At 37.5% G+C, this 16,927-nt stretch overlaps 1 protein-coding gene across 1 annotated transcript in view; it reads right to left on the bottom strand.

Annotated features, from left to right (window-relative positions):
• Positions 1 to 95: 95 nt before the first annotated feature.
• PHTF2 (putative homeodomain transcription factor 2) overlaps positions 96 to 16,927 on the bottom strand; it is a 50,054-nt gene continuing 33,222 nt past the window's right edge. The window contains exons 9-16 of the mRNA XM_010150196.1: positions 15,270 to 15,488; positions 13,227 to 13,355; positions 11,811 to 12,083; positions 10,665 to 10,796; positions 8,069 to 8,155; positions 6,819 to 6,974; positions 2,530 to 2,625; positions 96 to 236 (exon numbers count right to left, since the gene is read on the bottom strand). Of these exons, the coding sequence (XP_010148498.1) occupies positions 96 to 236; positions 2,530 to 2,625; positions 6,819 to 6,974; positions 8,069 to 8,155; positions 10,665 to 10,796; positions 11,811 to 12,083; positions 13,227 to 13,355; positions 15,270 to 15,488 (1,233 nt within the window). The remainder of the gene's footprint in view (positions 237 to 2,529; positions 2,626 to 6,818; positions 6,975 to 8,068; positions 8,156 to 10,664; positions 10,797 to 11,810; positions 12,084 to 13,226; positions 13,356 to 15,269; positions 15,489 to 16,927) is intronic.

Consider the following 16,927-nt stretch of genomic DNA (forward strand, 5'->3'; position numbering starts at 1 on the left):
CATGATCTGCCCTTGGTGAATACATTAGCCTATAATGTATCAATGTATCAACCTATCATAACATTCTGAATGCCATAGTAGAAAAACAAGGATGCTTATCCAGTAATTACCTTTAGATTAAATCCAAGCAAGTCACTGATGACACCAGAAACAGCGGACAGGATGACAACCTGGGTGATATTATAAAGCAGTGGATTCATCGTAAGCCCATATAACCTAAAGGGACTGTCCAGTTCCTAGCAATGCAAAGAAATGACATCGTTAAAAAGCAAAAATCATACAAAGAGGGGCTTTGGTTCACATATGTAATGAGTATTAGACAGTTTAGGAAGTCTTCAACTCACAGTGGTGTAAAACATTCTCCTGTTCTTCAGCATACAAAAAACAATGTGCAAAAAAATGCCCATCACACTAACTGACTGTTGACTGATGGTGTCCCAATAACGCTTAAAAAAAATTGGAGGCTACGCATCTAGAGCATGTACCAATTTGCTCATGGAGCCAGGAAAAGAGCACGCTAGTTTTCCTGGCATCAAGGGAATTTTAGAATTCCTCGTACTTTTCCAGAAATCACCTTCAGTGTTAAAAGAGCTCACATTCATTGTGTGAATGAAGTCACCCAACCTCCTCTGTCCTAGAAATATGTCAAATAAAAGGAAAAGAGAGAGAGTTTTAAAATATAAGAGTGCATTGTATAAAGTAGAACAACTATCACTGCTTCGGTCATTTATGTTTTCTAGCTTTAAATCCACCTTCATTCCTCCCCTGCTTGACATCCTGGGCCTTGAACAAGGCTTTATAAGCCCTTTATTAATAAAGAAGAATTTTGGAGCTCTGACTTTTTTTTAAAAGAGGTGAAATAAGAATGAACCACCTTTTCATTTAGCTGTAATGTGGTATAAAACTCTGCTGCAAATACAAAAGATATAACAGACATGATTCTGAGATGAACAGCAGAGAAATTCTTGAAGGAAAAAGTTTTTAGATTTTGGATTCATCTTACCAATTTGAGAGTAAGAAATTTGGAAGAATGTTCAACACAATATAGTCCTCAGTAAAAGCTCAAGGATCAAAACCATCCAAAACCAAACTGAAAAAAACCCCTCCAATTAGCTGCGGGGCATGAAATATGTAATTGCGTTCATCACTAACTACCAAGCCTTCCTCCTGAATCCAAGAATTACAAACTGGCAGCATCTCTAAGAACTTACCGTAACAGCAGGATGTATAACAAGATCTGAACACTGAAAGCTGAAGCTAGACAAATTTAATTTAAAAACACCTTACACAACAGCAGAAGTCATTAAGTACTGCAACACCACACCGAGAGAGGTGGGGAGGCAAGTCATGATTTTGGTTTTTGTAGTGTCAGGACTGGCTTCCTCTTTGAAAGCCTATCCAGTTCTAAGTTATATACTGCTAATTTTAGTGCAAGACACATAACGAATACTAGATCTACTGGATTTGCTCATAAAAGCCAAACCTAACACAAAAGAAGCTTTTCAAGTGTTAAATTTATCACTCGGCATTACTTAAGTAAGTCTGATTACGGATATGTTTGGTCTGAAGGAGACATTTCTGGAGCATTTATTAAACTCCCAGACAACTGAAATAACGAAACAGCTTGTTTCCCAAATTATGACAGATCTGTGGGTTTGAAAGACAAAAGAACTCAGCAGAGGCAATTTAGGATCAAATGTGTCTTCCTGAGAACCTCAACCACAGCTTTGTTAAGAATAAGAACAACTATAACACCAAGTTTAAAAAAGCCCTAAGTAAGCCCATGCTCTAGCTCCAGAAGAGTGAAAGGAAGATGATTTTTCTTCTGCATTTTTAATACTTGCTGTGAAGAACTCTCTCCCACCTACCATACATAGGTAGCTGGCAAACAAGATAATACTGCGTAAGCAAAAAACTTTTCCACTCATCAGCAAAATTACATGCAAGAAAACCTGCCAAATAGTTCCAGGGTACAGCTGACAAGCATGTGAATTACATTAAATGAAATCCATATCTTTAATTCACTTATAAATGAACCTATGTAACACTTTCTCTCTATCTTTCAAAAGGATTCTTCTATGACAGTAAGTCAAGAAGACATCATGTATAATCTACTCTTAATCTGAAATGCTAACCACTGACAGTTTTTAAGAGGAATTATTTTTGTGGAAGAACACAAAACCTCCAGCAGATTATTACTAGAAACAGAGAGTAACAGTCAAAACAGACAACAAAATTGCATCACTTATTTCCCAAGGGTTCATCATCCTGTCCGTCCCAAAGTACCTTCTCTCACGCTGCTCATGTGCTGCTAAAGAATAAAGCTTATTGTATATAATAAAAATTTGCAATCCACAACGACAGCAACACAACGGACAGCAGTGTATGAACAAGCAGCATCGCTGTGAAAGTTACTGACAAGACTTAAACCAAGACATGCTGTACAGCCTGCAGAATTAACACAGTGACTCATTAAGCAAGCTATTCTTTTAGCTATATAGAATACAGTAATAATATTTTAATTCTTACCTTCAATAACTTAGTAGCAAGTTTTAAAACATTGTTCACTAGTGTCAGTTCCTCCTTCTTATTAGGCTTTTTCTCCATTTTCAAGTATAAGTTTATCTGATTTAAATAAAACACGAGTATCAGTGCTTAATTCAGAACATAAAGGAATCCATTTGGAAATGTTTAATAATAAAATGAAGTGATTACTCAGCAGCCACATGATAGAACAGCAATGACATTTCTGCAAGCAAGAGAAGTCTTTTGCTTCCTTTTTAAGAATAAATAGTGGCTCAGTACCATACAAAAATGCAATGTTTTATGCTATAACAAAATATATTTGATGCTATTATAGCAACAACTTTAGATTTTAGTGTCATCTAAATATGAGGCAAGAAAAAACACCACATATGTAAGGTTTGCATAATTTCTTTCTCCTCCTTCAATAATTGCCTGAGGTTTGTCAATTCATTTCCACACGGTTTTTATACTAGTACGCAGATCTTACAAGGTTTAACATCCCCCAAAACTACTGAGTAGACTGAAATGCTAAAACATCATTCAGCTAAAGCGTAATTTCTTTTAAAAGATTTTAGTATAATTGAGTACTTCCTGAGCACCTTGAGTGCAGAAAATCAATCTTTCCAGTGCCTTCAAATATTTGAAAAATTATTAAACTCTTCATTGCTGCAGAAGAACAGTATATTGATCATTTCAACACTTCTGTGATCCAGACATTTTTAGGTCACTGTTTCTGAGAAAGTTTAATTAACAGCACAAATTAGCTCTCTTTTGGCCTTCTAGCAATTTTGAAACATCAGCTTTTATTCTCAAACGACCTATCTTTGATATCCTAGACTAGGCAAAAGGTTAGTTTTTCTTTTTTATTGCATAACAGAAGCAAATCAAAGGAAAAATAGCTTGAAAAGTTATGAACTCTTTATTTCAGGCTGATGACCTCCAACAAAATAAAAAATGAACCATTTAGCAATATGCAGAAGTAGTCCTTCAGATGACAGAGGCTCTTGCCAAGATACAGAAGTGAAGCTGCAGAACGGAAGTAATGCTATATGATGCTATGATACATTTAACCACTTTGTTGTAAGGTGGTTACTGAAATAAGGGCCACAGACATCTAAACTAAGTAACTGAATATTATCAGATCTCCCTAAAAAGGTCGCTGTAATTTTCTTATCCAAGTTAAAAATAGAAAACTATGCCTAACATATTCCAAAGCATATTAAGCTCCTGAACTATCAATTTCATTTTGAAGTAAATTGTGCTTTTGGAGGCAAAAATATTCCAGTCTCTAAATATCAAACCACCAATTCAAGTGTCTATAAACAGAAATAAACTAAGACTAAAGGTTCCATTTCTCAACTCTGTGAAAATAGTAGGTAACAATTCCTGGGAAGGCTCAGATCTCTTTTAACAGTTACTATAATTTCATTCATTTATGAAAAAATAAATCAACATTCAATAACAAAATTGGAATCAGGAGGGGAGTTTGAATGTGTATATACACAGCCATCTACCATACCCGTTCTGAGACCTGAAAATGGCAACATGACAACTTTGATCAGTTTTACTTTACTCTACAATGAACCACTGAGGCATTTCATTCAAGAACAATTAAAAACTCCAGTTGGAGCAAGTCCAGAGGAGGCCACGAAGATGCTCAGAGGGCTGGAGCACCTCTGCTATGGGGACAGGCTGAGAGAGTTGGGCTTGTTCAGCCTGGAGAAGAGAAGGCTCTGGGGAGACCTTATAGCACCTTCCAGTACCTGAAGGAGCTACAAGGAAGCTGGGGGGGACTTTTTATGAAGATGAGAGGTAATGGCTTAAAACTGAGAACAGATGTAGATGAGATATAAGGAAGAAATTCTTCATGGAGAGGGTGGTGAAGCACTGGAACAGGTTGCCCAGAGAAGCTGTGGATGCTCCATCCCTGGAAGTGTTCAAGGCCAGGCTGGATGAGGCTTTGAGCAACCTGGTCTAGTGGAAGGTGTCCCTGCCCATGGCAGGGGGGTTGGAACTAGATGGTCTTTAAGGTCCCTTCCAACCTAAACCATTCTATGATTCTGTTTCCCATCATGACTACTAATCATGAAATTCATAGGTTGAATATAAAGCACAGGGAAATAGTTACAACTTCGCTTATAGAAAGCAGAATTTGCAATTTCATCTTATCCACAAAGCATTTAAATTGCATCTGGGGGTTGAGGCTTGTTTGTCCTTTTTTTAATCTGTTTGTTTTAAACCTTCATTCTCTTCCCAGTTAGCCAAGTAACACTGGTGTGCAATTTTCAAGGACAACAGTTCAGATGTGCTCTTTTAGATCAAGTGAGTGTCAGTCAATTGTTTGGGCTTCACCTCTCATAAAAGGCCAAAATGTCAGACTTATATGAATCTGTCTCAAGAACACTGGAAATACAATGTGGTATCCAGCTAGTGTGTGAAACGAGTCCAAAATGAGTTCTACCCAGGGTGACGTGCATCCTTTTTATTCTCTGAGAAACAATTGTGAATTCTGTTTTCGTTTTCATTTATGAACATCTCAGGCATTTTTGAGGGAAATGACTTCGAACAGGGTAAGCTGGATTCAATACAAAGCTAAGTGTCTGATGACACAGAACTTTCTGAATTATTTTTTTCCTCTTTTTTTAAAAGTTCTGGGGACATAGAGTGCTTCTTTCAATGTCCATGCTGGCTTAAAATGTTCAAACACCGATTCTCATGTAGAGTATAGCATACAAAGGCTTCACATTCTCTCTGTCTCTCGTGCGCCTGGCGCTCTCTGCATTTTTTTCCAATCCCTATCCCAAACATTCTCCTCCATTTTCATTCCAGAAACAGATGAGAAACTTCACTGGGACATTCATGCTCTGAGGATCAACGGAACGATGCAAAGCTCTCCTGGCTCAGGAACTCTAAGAGGTTTCACACTGGTGCAAAACACAGGATTCAGGACAAAGTAAATAGGCAGTTCCAAGAAATCTTCACAGAGATTTTCTTTTCAGGGAGACCTTACTGCAGCTTTTCAATACCTGAAGGGGCTACAAGAAAGCTGGGAGGGGGATTTTTTACAAGGGGCTGTGGTGATAGGACAAGGGGGAATGGGTTTAACTTGAAAGTGAGGAGGTTTAAATTAGATATCAGGAAGAAGTTCTTCACGGAGAGGGTGGTGAGGCACTGGAACAGGTTGCCCAGCGAAGCTGTGGATGCCCCATCCCTGGAAGTGTTCAAGGCCAGGCTGGATGCGGCTTTGAGCAACCTGGTCTAGTGGAAGGTGTCCCTGCCCATGGCAGGGGGGGTGGAACGAGATCATAGAATGGTTTGGGTTGGAAGGGACCTTAAAGATCTTGTAGTTCCAACTCCCCTGCCATGGGGGGGTTCATCACAGATGATCTTTACGGTCCCTTCCAACCCAATCCATACTGTGATTTCCTACAGGAAATATGTTGAAGTTGGAGAAGAAAACCTTCCAAACTGAGTCTTCCAAAGGCAGGATACGACGCTTATGACAGATAGTATAAATGACTGCTTACATATAGTGTTCAAGGAGAATTCCTTCTGTCTTGACTAAAGATAACAAGGCTAGGCAGTGAGAAGACAGACTGCCTATCAACCTTGTCCTGAATGTGGTGTTTTGAACCAGTGTGAAACCTCCCCGAGCAGAGGCTGCTGCTTACTTAACATTAACTGAACATACCGAGCTCAGATAACTATCAGCAGTGACAAGCAGAGCAAGTTCGCAGTACAAATGCCAACTAGAACATTCCTGAGAAGAACAGTATGTAGACCCAAAGCCAAGCTTGACAAATGACTGAAAGAAAAAAGTTTCCAAGGAGTCTAGAGGAGATTATATGTAATCCATGCAACCTAGCAGTCAAAATTATTGGACTGGAAACAGCAACCTACTTTGTGGACATTAAGTTTGTTTTTAAATCTTTTACTGTCCCATCCAACATTCTGAGAGTTGTTCTTCCTGTTTAAAAGCTACTTGTTATGTTGGTGTTCTGTTAGATCTTTAATTATACCAAATGACATAAACTGCTATCTCTAAGCCTGCTCACTTAAAGAGAAATTGGGGTATGGACATCTCAATGTCCCATAAAACTTTTAAACAAAAAAATCACTTGCTTTTCACAGAAACTGAACTTCAGGTTTAATTTCAGGTTACCTGAACTTCAGGTAAAGTGTTGTTTCACTAGATCATAATTAACTTCCTAAAGCAGATTATTTTAATACATCTAAAATGCATGCCCGAGACCCACTAAATGAATGACTTGCTTAGATATAAAAATTCTCACCTGCTCAGTAAGTAATATTGAGGTATTGCTGTACTTTTTACTGGTTTCAGATCCAAGAGTAACAAATCTTAAGAGAAAAAGAGTTAGTGAAATGCACCAAATTATGAGTTCCCAATTGTAGTGACAATCAAGGAAGATCTCATGCATGTGAAGCAGCTGCAAACAAAAGAGAAAAAAATAACAAAATTTAATCCAAAGTACTAATTACATTACAACACAAGAAATTAATTACATATCTCTCCAACTACAAGAAAGATTTCCCAATAATAAGCTTATGAATTGGTTTTAGGCATAAAAGACTTCTGAACTGTAATTTAAAAATCAACACTGTGCCAAAGATCTGAGGCTTGAGAAAAGAGATGCCCCGAAAGGCTCAATCAGAATTTAGACACATCTTTCTTCATATCCCTAAAGCAATAGAAAAACAAATGCTTTAAGTCAATTTTAAACTTGTGTTCAAACATGACACTGTAAGGGATAAACACCAAAATAGACTCTCAAATGTACTAATTAAATAGAAAATTGAATTCAAGCAGAGTTACTGTTAAACTGTATTTTTATTAAAACATTCATAATTTGTTACCAGGAAAACACATTAGCTTTAGCTAAGGAAGAAAGGGGTGAAAAAAATACAACCAGAAGCCATTCAGAAGCTTCTCTGTATTGTGAAACAGAAGCTCAAGGATAAAATCTTAAGCAGTAAAAATCATCTTTACACCTAGATTTGCTTACTAGAAGATATTCCACTAGAGGGCAAGCTAATATAGCCAACAGTCTTGTTGCTCACAAGAAATCACCTACCAAGGTCAATCTCAACTGCCTTTGCAAAAGTGTTTTGATGCAAAATGTTAGGGAAAAAAAAAAAACCCACCCCAAAATACCACCACCTCCCAAAAAGAACTACACAAAAAGCCCCACCCAAAACCAACAGCAACAAAAAAGCCACTGAAAATTGTGTTCCGAACTCCACAGTGGAAAATGAAAGAGGACACGGAATTAAAGAATAACAACATCACATTAGGAATTATGCTATCAGTAAGGTTCTTTAGCTCTTGCAGAATGATATTCTAAAGTAGATAAAATGAACACTACAAAATGGGGCTTAATGTTCTGAAAAGCTGTAACAGCTGTTACTGATTTCTCACTGTGGTCTTTTAACTTAACAGGGATCACCATGCAAAAGGCACTCAAAATTATTTTAAAAAACTACTTAATTCACGGCTGTTTCAATATAAGTAAGATTTCCTCACCTGTGCACAACAGATAAACACAACTGAGATAGTCAGTAGGAAGGCTGATGAAACTATTACATCAACTGAGCGCTGAGGACCTCGACGCTGAAAATAAAGGTTATACATATATGTGAAAAGGATATAAATAGAGATGGGAGAAAACCTACCCAGTCAGCGTTGATATTTAGCATATCCAGTCAGATTCACATCTTGAACCTGTTTCATCCTGGCTCACCATTTGGCAATCTAATTTCCAAACACCATATTAGATCCTAATAATACGACCACATTTGATTACCCCTAATGGCATGTGAGTAATTCAGATGCAAGCATTTAAAAGGTTAACTATGAGAAGAAAATACCCACCACTTGTTCAGTCACCTTCTTCACGATGTGAAGAACCTTTCATTTAAGCACCGTTCCCTGACATAACAAACTCGGTGTGGCACTGGGCTCTAACCCCAAGTATCAAGCCAGTGCTAACCAAAGTTTTTTAGACACCAGATTGCAACGGGATATATCAAGATATGTTTGCACATGGTTGGTATTTTCCATTACTTGCCTCTTTTTGAAACACAAAAATTGTAGCTGTAAATCACTGTCCCACTGTGGTAGGTGCAATAATATAATTCTCTCCCCAGAACATGAAAGAAAATTGAGGAAAACAAACAATTGTCCTGAAAGATGCAACCTCACTGTTTTCAACCTTTTTTTTCTTGCTTACTGGTACAATGAAGTGTTTCGACCCTCTGAGCTTTGTACTCTTTTTTTTGTTTGTTTTAATTAAACAATTAAACCTCCTGTGTGGCACTGAAACATGTACAAGTTAAGAGAGACATCTATTTCTCAACTTGGTTCTCCAGAGATGCTACTAATTGTACAAACATGAGAAGAATGGGATGTGTTCACATGCAAGATGTAACCCTGGAACTTGGAGAAAGGGATAGGAAGCTTAACTGGTGAAAGAAATGTAAGTACAAATTACTACAGCAGGTATGCATGCCCTGCTTCTATCCTGATCAGCGTTTTTCCTGTGCGAGACTTGGGATGTGTCTAGACCCCAGCTCACATCTTCACAGGTGGACACCGAGACGGGGAATATGCAAGTGTACTCCGGACAAATGCTGTGCCAGCAGCACCGCTGCAAGAAGGCAGTCCTGCTCCTTAGCTGCTTGTCTCCGCTCCTTCCTTCTGCTAGCGCAGGCACTACAGAGCTGCCTAGGGAACCAAGTAAAGCAACAGACAGACCTGAAAATTACTGCTCTTGACTGGTTATTCTTCAGTTGGGTCAGTTCCCTACACACCTGCTTCTGACCACTGTCCAACTGTTTTTTTCTTAGCCACAGAATTATACAAATGTTTCTGGTGGCATAAGAAAAGGTAGAATATATAGATGTGGTTGTGAGGAAAGCAAGCAAGACACTCTCTCCACAACAACGCCACCACATGTAGTCTTTAGAGCATCAAAACTACATTCTATTGTCCAAGCGATGTTATCCTCCTTTCCTCCCACCCATCAACACATTACAGACTACAAGAACAAGATACAAGTCTCTCAAATGTAAAGTTTAAAGGGTACCTCTTTTTTACAACCTCCCCAACAGATATTTGAAGAACACAAGGGGTGTTGTAAATGAATCACCTCAATTCCTCTTAAAAATGATGCATCTTTCAAATATAAGATTGTGCTTTACATTAAAAATTTTGCCTGCTTCTAGTTCCTGCTCTCCACACTCCCCAGTCTCTACACCATTACTTCATTATATTTTCATAATCCTTTAAAATCCTTCCAAAAACTATTGTTAGCAGATGTCATCTAACCTTTCTTAACTGCTGCTGGAAAGAAGCATAGATGCAAATAAGGGGGTTCGCATCACAAATAAGAGATTGTCAGTTGCTGTTCACCAAAAACCTGGTTCTATAGAAAACAAATGGTGAAAAACCTAGGTTCATTTGAGTTGAATTACCTAACGCAGGAAGAAAAATGGAAAAACACTTGGGAAAACAAACAAAAAACCAACCCTGAGTTAGATAATATGGATCCTTCCACAAAGAATCATCAAAAAGCTCTGGCTTGAAAAGATTATTGGAGTGATACATGGAGATTACTCACACATCAGCTGAACATAAAATAGAAGGACTGAAATGTCCTACAGATAATACTTGGACGTAATTTCCAGCTTCACCTGGCACGTATGCACTCACAACACAAACACACACATAAACTGTCTTCTTCATAAATTCCTTCTGTGTTAGTGACAATAACTGGTGGGGCTCTTACAGTAAGGTACTGTCTGTATTATACTACAAGTGGTCACTTTTACCCAACACACTCACCTCAGAGACTTTTCTGCCAGCATTAGTAAGACAAGACTCCCAACTCTGAACACACTCATGCTTTACTCCAAGGTAAAAACTAGACATTTAGTTTCTCACTGTCTGGCTGCCTGCAGACACCGCAGGCCCAGAGTCTCTAAAAGGAAGCGTATAGGGCACATGCACCAATGTGGGTAAGTGCACAGGAGGGAGAGTTCAGACCAGGATACCAACCTTCCATCAACACCACAGGAGATATTTTATATTAAAGGGGTAGCAATAATACACATTATTTTACCTTTAGATAGGACCTGAGAGAAAGCCACATTTTTATATTCTGTACTTTCTTCAAGCGGAAGTGAGGAACTTCTGATTTTCTTGCTCTTCTGGCAGATGTTAGATGACCAAAAAGTTTGGCAAAAAGTAACCTCTGCAGAGGAGGAAAAAACCACTTACTTTAACTGTTAATTGATTTTCAAGGGCACTGAAAAGGAAATGGAGAAAAGGCTTCATACTTAATGTATGATGTAAAATATGTTAACATACTGCAGAAATAAGAGTAGCATGTTACTAAAAAGAGGAGATACACTAGAGAGTTTTAAAAGTCTTCATATTCTAATGATAAGCAAAGTTGAGCTACACTGAATCCCTTTCTTCAAATTTCTGACAACAGATCTGCTATGTTATTAGATTTTGGAAGAAAAATTGAACCTGCCAAACATTTGCATTAGTGACTGGCTGTATCACAGAAGTTCCTTCCAACAGAAATGATTATTAGAAGCAGGGTAATTTTATTAAATCATATTTTGACTATAATTTAAGAAAAGAGAGTATAACATTTTTTCTTTTGCAAACCAGTAGGTATTTATACTCTACAGATAGTAAGGGATATTGATACTCTCTTAAAAGTTTAAGTTGCTATAACAAGCAATAAATTATCAGGTGTATTGCTTTGGATAGCAGCTCTCATGGTCGCCAGCCACAAGACTGATCTACCAGCAAAGGCAGGGCTCTTGGCTGGGGTCTGGACTGAACTGTTTTGAATTAAACTGAAGGTTTTGAATGAAATACACGCGTAGAACAAAGTGGAAATTTATAGAGTTCTTTTATTGAAACTCCTTCTCCTTGGAAAAACTGAGACCAACTGGGACATGACTAAGACCTGGGTTAAGGCATTAAGCCAGAAATGTGAAATAAAAGAATAAAAAGTTTTCCTTCAGAAATGTTCTCCAGGGAAAAAGGTTTAGCGACAGAGACTTCAGTCCACTGTAACCGAGTCATCTCCTCAACTGTAAGCCCACTGTAGTATTTGTCAACATTGATCTATGAATCACAGTGTGCTGGAGCAAATAAGTTTAAAACATCCACAAAGTCAAAAAAAGCCCCCTGCAAACATTAAACCTTGTTTTGCTTTGGATGAAGCCTCTTGGTTTGCTGGTCGTACCTGCTTATATGTCCTCTCTGCTACACATAGCAGAAAAAAGAAAATCCACACTAGAGACACACGGACCACAAAACTTATTATAACCATTGAGAGAACCAGAACGTCTCCATTTGATCCAAATGCAGTCACACAAAGCTCAGTGGCAGAATGTGTGGCTAGTTGTTCCAAATCTTTAGCTTGGGAAAGTCGAAAGACAAATGGCATTAAACCCAAGATTAAAGATATGACGTTTCCAAAAATCTGATAACCAATTCCTGGTATATAGCCGTTCACCTAAAACCAAAAGAAAACAAGGTATATTTTTAGTTTTGGAATTAATTTTTAATTAAGTCAATAAATAAATAATGAATGTTACTGTCTTACTAGAGAAACAACACTTTATAGCCTGATAAGTTATATGAAACCTTCAACCAAGCATCTTCACAATTTACTATTAAGAAAACGGAAGTCCTCAAAGAGCACTTAATGCACAGGAAACAAACATGACAAATCATTTAAAAACCCAACAACACAACATTGCAGTTAAAAGACTCCACTGCATATTCTTGTATTAAAAATTCATTCAGTGCTGAATTAGCAAAGTGTTGCTTACATCCTGTATGATGCTGCTATTTGCATTTTGGTTTTAGGTTGTATGTTTTTTGAAGGAATCCGTGCACAGTGCAGAAAGGACTGGAGTTCTGTTGTGCTGGGCTTTGTTAAATTTACTTCTGCTGTGGATTGCACCCGAAACTGTAACATTTCTGAGTCAGGTACAGAGATCTGAACCACGTATGTGAATACACTGCTTTTTAACAAGTTGGAGATGGCAAATATCAACTTGTCAGAATTAGTCAGTTTTCTTAAGCTATTTTATCTTCAAGTCTATAAAATGCCTACATTGTCATATTGAAAAAGAGTACAACATCAATTAAATGCTTTTCCAACTGTTTCCTAAAAATGTGTATTAGAAAAAAGAAGGGAGAACTAGTGAGATGTCTCACTCAACCTCTTAGGTGTTTGCTTCCTAAAGAGGAAAGCTTTCTTTTCCAACCTAAACTTTAGCATCCAAATACTCAGTTCTGTATATTCCTAACCCAACATATTAGACGTTGTTATTTATCTCCTTGATTCTGGTGAACATTCACAGCACATATCACTTGAGAACAATAAAACAGAGGCTTTATGGCTATGTTAGTAAGTATCTAACAATGCAAACACATTTTATTGTCCCAACACCTAAGATCTGGCAGCTCTTTAGTACCTTTTAGTAACAATCAAATCAGTGGCATAAGCCATGGAACAATAATATCAATAACAGATAATTGGGATGGAAACAAAAACAACCGAAAAACCTTCAACACAAAATAAGCGTATTTTTGGTAGTACTTTAGACTCCTAAACACAGTATTTGTATAAAGTAAAAAAAATACTTACTCTGTTCATGATCATACCACTGATTTCAAGCACAGACATATCTGCTTTTTTGCAGTCATTACCCTCCCAGACAATTGCACTTATTTTTTCCAGTCCTGGATTCAAACTGTGGATCCAAGGCAAATGACTCTGGGGAAGACAAGGAATTTGTTGCATCAGAGATAAAAACCTACTGTCATGTCAATATGCCTTCGTCACCATTTTCTTTTAATGATATTTGGGTATTTCACAATCCTTGTTCTGAATAAAGGCCACCCTATGCTAACTGTATCTGACAAAACTCAGAGCGCGGCAGGAGCCTACCGATACGCGCTGCTCCAAGAGCCAAGTAATCCCAGCCTGATCTGCTCAATGCACTTCTGTCTGAGCAACCTTTACTCTAAACAGAGAGCCAAGTGAGATCTGGAAAAACGTAGAGGCAACAAGTTCAGCTGCAGCCATTTCTTGACTTCTCTCACCCCTGTCTCACTCCTCTCCCATTCAGGTGATTAAAATTGCTCTTAACTCTGCCTGGTCACCTACCTCTACGTGCATCAAACTACTGGAAGTGGTGGTGCTGGAGGAGGGGGAGAGGGGCAGGGCAAAGGGTATGATATTTTTAAATTTTAATTTATCATTCATGAAGAATAAAGCTTTTTATTTTATTATTTATCAGTATTTATCTGAAATCTCTGTATTCTGCTGAGTACCCAATTATCTCCTTCCTTTTTTGCCCCCATTGGATGAAGAAAAATTATTTATATTATTAAACCAAGGCAAATATTAGTTGCAGGACTTTCTTAATCACAGCCTTCCAAGGACTCCCTCTAGAGGGAGTATCAGCACCAGGAGCTGAAACGCAAACATTCACACAGAAAAACACTCAACTGCAGAAAGACAAAGTCAATGCATACACTTCAATTCAACTGCCTGTTGTAAGGCTTCCGTCTTAGTGTTTATATGGAATGTAAGCAAGAAGAACTAAATACAAATAAAAACCCCAAAGGCTGTATGAAATCCACACTGCTTTTTGGGGGGGTGGGAGTGGCAGATTAAAAATCAGAAAAAACATAACCAGAATTGAAAATTATGTGAGGGAGAAGCCTGTCTTTCAAAATTCTTTTCTTTAGCTACCATTGACACCATGTCTTGTATGGCATTCCTTAGTACTGATGATGCACATATGACATGCTTACCCGGAGAAATGTTTCACATTCTCTCCACCTCTTTACTGAAATGCAATTAACAAGTAATTTAAAGACAAGACTTGTAGTTCAAATATAACTGGCACTGTGACATTTGAATGGACTTTATCAAATGAAGACTAATACCTGATTGTTAATGATGAAGTATTAACAATGGATTCTGTCCAAGAATAGCCCAAGGCTGCAACTGAAGTGTTGCCCCAACAAAAGTTAAAATTCTCAAAAAATACTGCCTATATGTTGCTACAGAATAGCATTAAAGAAGGGGGAAAAAATTATTAGCTTTGAGGTAAAAATAAAAATATTATGTCTAAATCAAATTTAGACATATGTAATACCCATGTAACACCATATATATACAGACTGTATGCACATACATATAACGTTAGATACTATGTTATCTTTGTTCACTTTTCCATATCTATGTTTATATATATGAGCAAACAGAAAGATGTGATACATGCTCACAAAAAAATTAATCCCACTAGAGAAAAAAGAAAAATAGAAAACAAACCAACCAAACAAAAAACCAAAACCAACCAAATAAAAAAACCAAACCCAGAACCATTCACTTCACAGGAAACTTGAATCAATCAGTGCTGGTCCTGAAGCAGAACTAAGATCCAAACACCCTGATCTTCTGTAGGCTATTTCAGTATACTGTCATATCCTCTTCATTTGACAAATTAATTGAGTAGCAGAAATCAAATTTTCCTTGTTTTAATTCTATCCAACCACTTTGGCTTTGTTATTTTTATTTAATATAGAGTTTTTCCTCCCAGGCCTCCTGACATCTGATAAAGCTGCTAAAACTGAACTTGTGCGTAGCGTAAAAAAATTGGCAGCAGCAGGTCCCAACCTGATGAAACGGGTCATCTCTGTATTCTTTCTTCACACATGGGTTCACTTGAGGGCTTTCTACGTCTGACTCGCTGGTACAGGAGGAGTGGCACTCTGCACCGTGTAAGAGGTCCTCCCACAGCACATCTTCGGTTTCAGATTCCGGCCTCGCACTCTCAGAATCTTGTCTGGAGCTCGAACACCGAGAACTGCAGCTAGTACCTGATTTAGGTGTATCCTGAAATTAAAATATGCACTGGAATTAAAGCTTTATTATTCTACATTGTGTCCTGGCAGAGCAGTTATAAAGTTCAAATTAGTGAATCCACATTTATCTGGTCTTTATGTTCCAATCCATTATCTTTCTCAACAGAAAGAATTGCATGTTTATTGAAAGAACTAAGAGGTTGCCCATTTTTAGACACTGTACAAACAAGTAACAGTCCATGGTCCCTGATTTGCTGAGGAGGGGGGTCACATAATGAAGAATCAAATCATATTAACTCTTAAAAGGAAATAATTATTTTACAGATTTTTAGAACTCAATTTAGAGTTTAACAGCAATTATCAAGCCACAGACTCCAACTATGTCTCAGATTTCTGATTTTATAGGCTATAAATTAAGCCTCTTTTAAAACACTTTACAGCTTCATTATTTTCGTGAACATGCGAAAGACAAGCTAGGCTTAAAGCCATAGGCACCAGACTGAAATTGTAATACCGAAACGTGACGGAGAGCGAGAAAAGCATCGCTCACAACGTATCTTAAATTAATTTGACATTTTGATTTTCTGTCTCTAGTTGTTTGAGCTGAGGTACTTGAGCTACTTATTAAGTAGGGAATTGCCCTGGAGAAAGACGGGCCAGGTACTTCTAGCCATCCAAGACCTGAGACACTCAAACAGCCTTTCAAGCGAGCAGGGTGGACACAGTTTAACTAGTTTTAAAAGAATGCCTGATATGTTCCAGAAGTACATTTCTAAACGTAAGAGCTGTAATAAAGAGGAATTGGCTCTCGAAGTCCCCTACAAATCACATTCCTACATTGTTACTACTAACATACCTACTCAAAGACAAAGAGTGAGCTTGTCTGAAGACAGGTATGCATCAGGTGTAGAGAGGAACAATAAGCAAGAGTATACATAGCCAATGCTGTTTATGCGTAATATACACAGTCATATATAAAACTTTAATTATTTTAAACAAACTGTATGTGAGAAACAAGTATGCCTTATTATGTTCAAATTTTACCTGTATCTTAGATAAAGAAAGAAAAATATTAAGTGTGGGACACTCAAATCTCCCCATGCATACATATGAAACAATCTAATGTTGTCTCCAGAACAAGAATGTAGAGCATTAAACTAGTTTCTACGTAAGCAGAGTCCATTCCCTGCCAGACAAGTAGATAGTCTTAAAAGCGGTACCATCCTACTCACTGCCATCCTCTGGCAATTTCTGTCCCCTCTAAACACAAAATGTATTTCTTACTACTAGTTTCTCTCAAGAATATAAACAATTTTTTTACATAATCAAGCAATGTTTCAGCAGACCTACAAGTTTAATATGATTTGTAACACATTATTCTGAAGAAATGTTCTTTGTTCTTCCTGAAAATCATGCTTAATGTATTTTATGCAAGCAATTTTGTAAAGACATATTTAGAAAAAAATATTA

Source organism: Eurypyga helias, unplaced genomic scaffold, assembly GCF_000690775.1.
Source record: "Eurypyga helias isolate BGI_N326 unplaced genomic scaffold, ASM69077v1 scaffold16764, whole genome shotgun sequence".
Classification (NCBI taxonomy): domain Eukaryota; kingdom Metazoa; phylum Chordata; class Aves; order Eurypygiformes; family Eurypygidae; genus Eurypyga; species Eurypyga helias.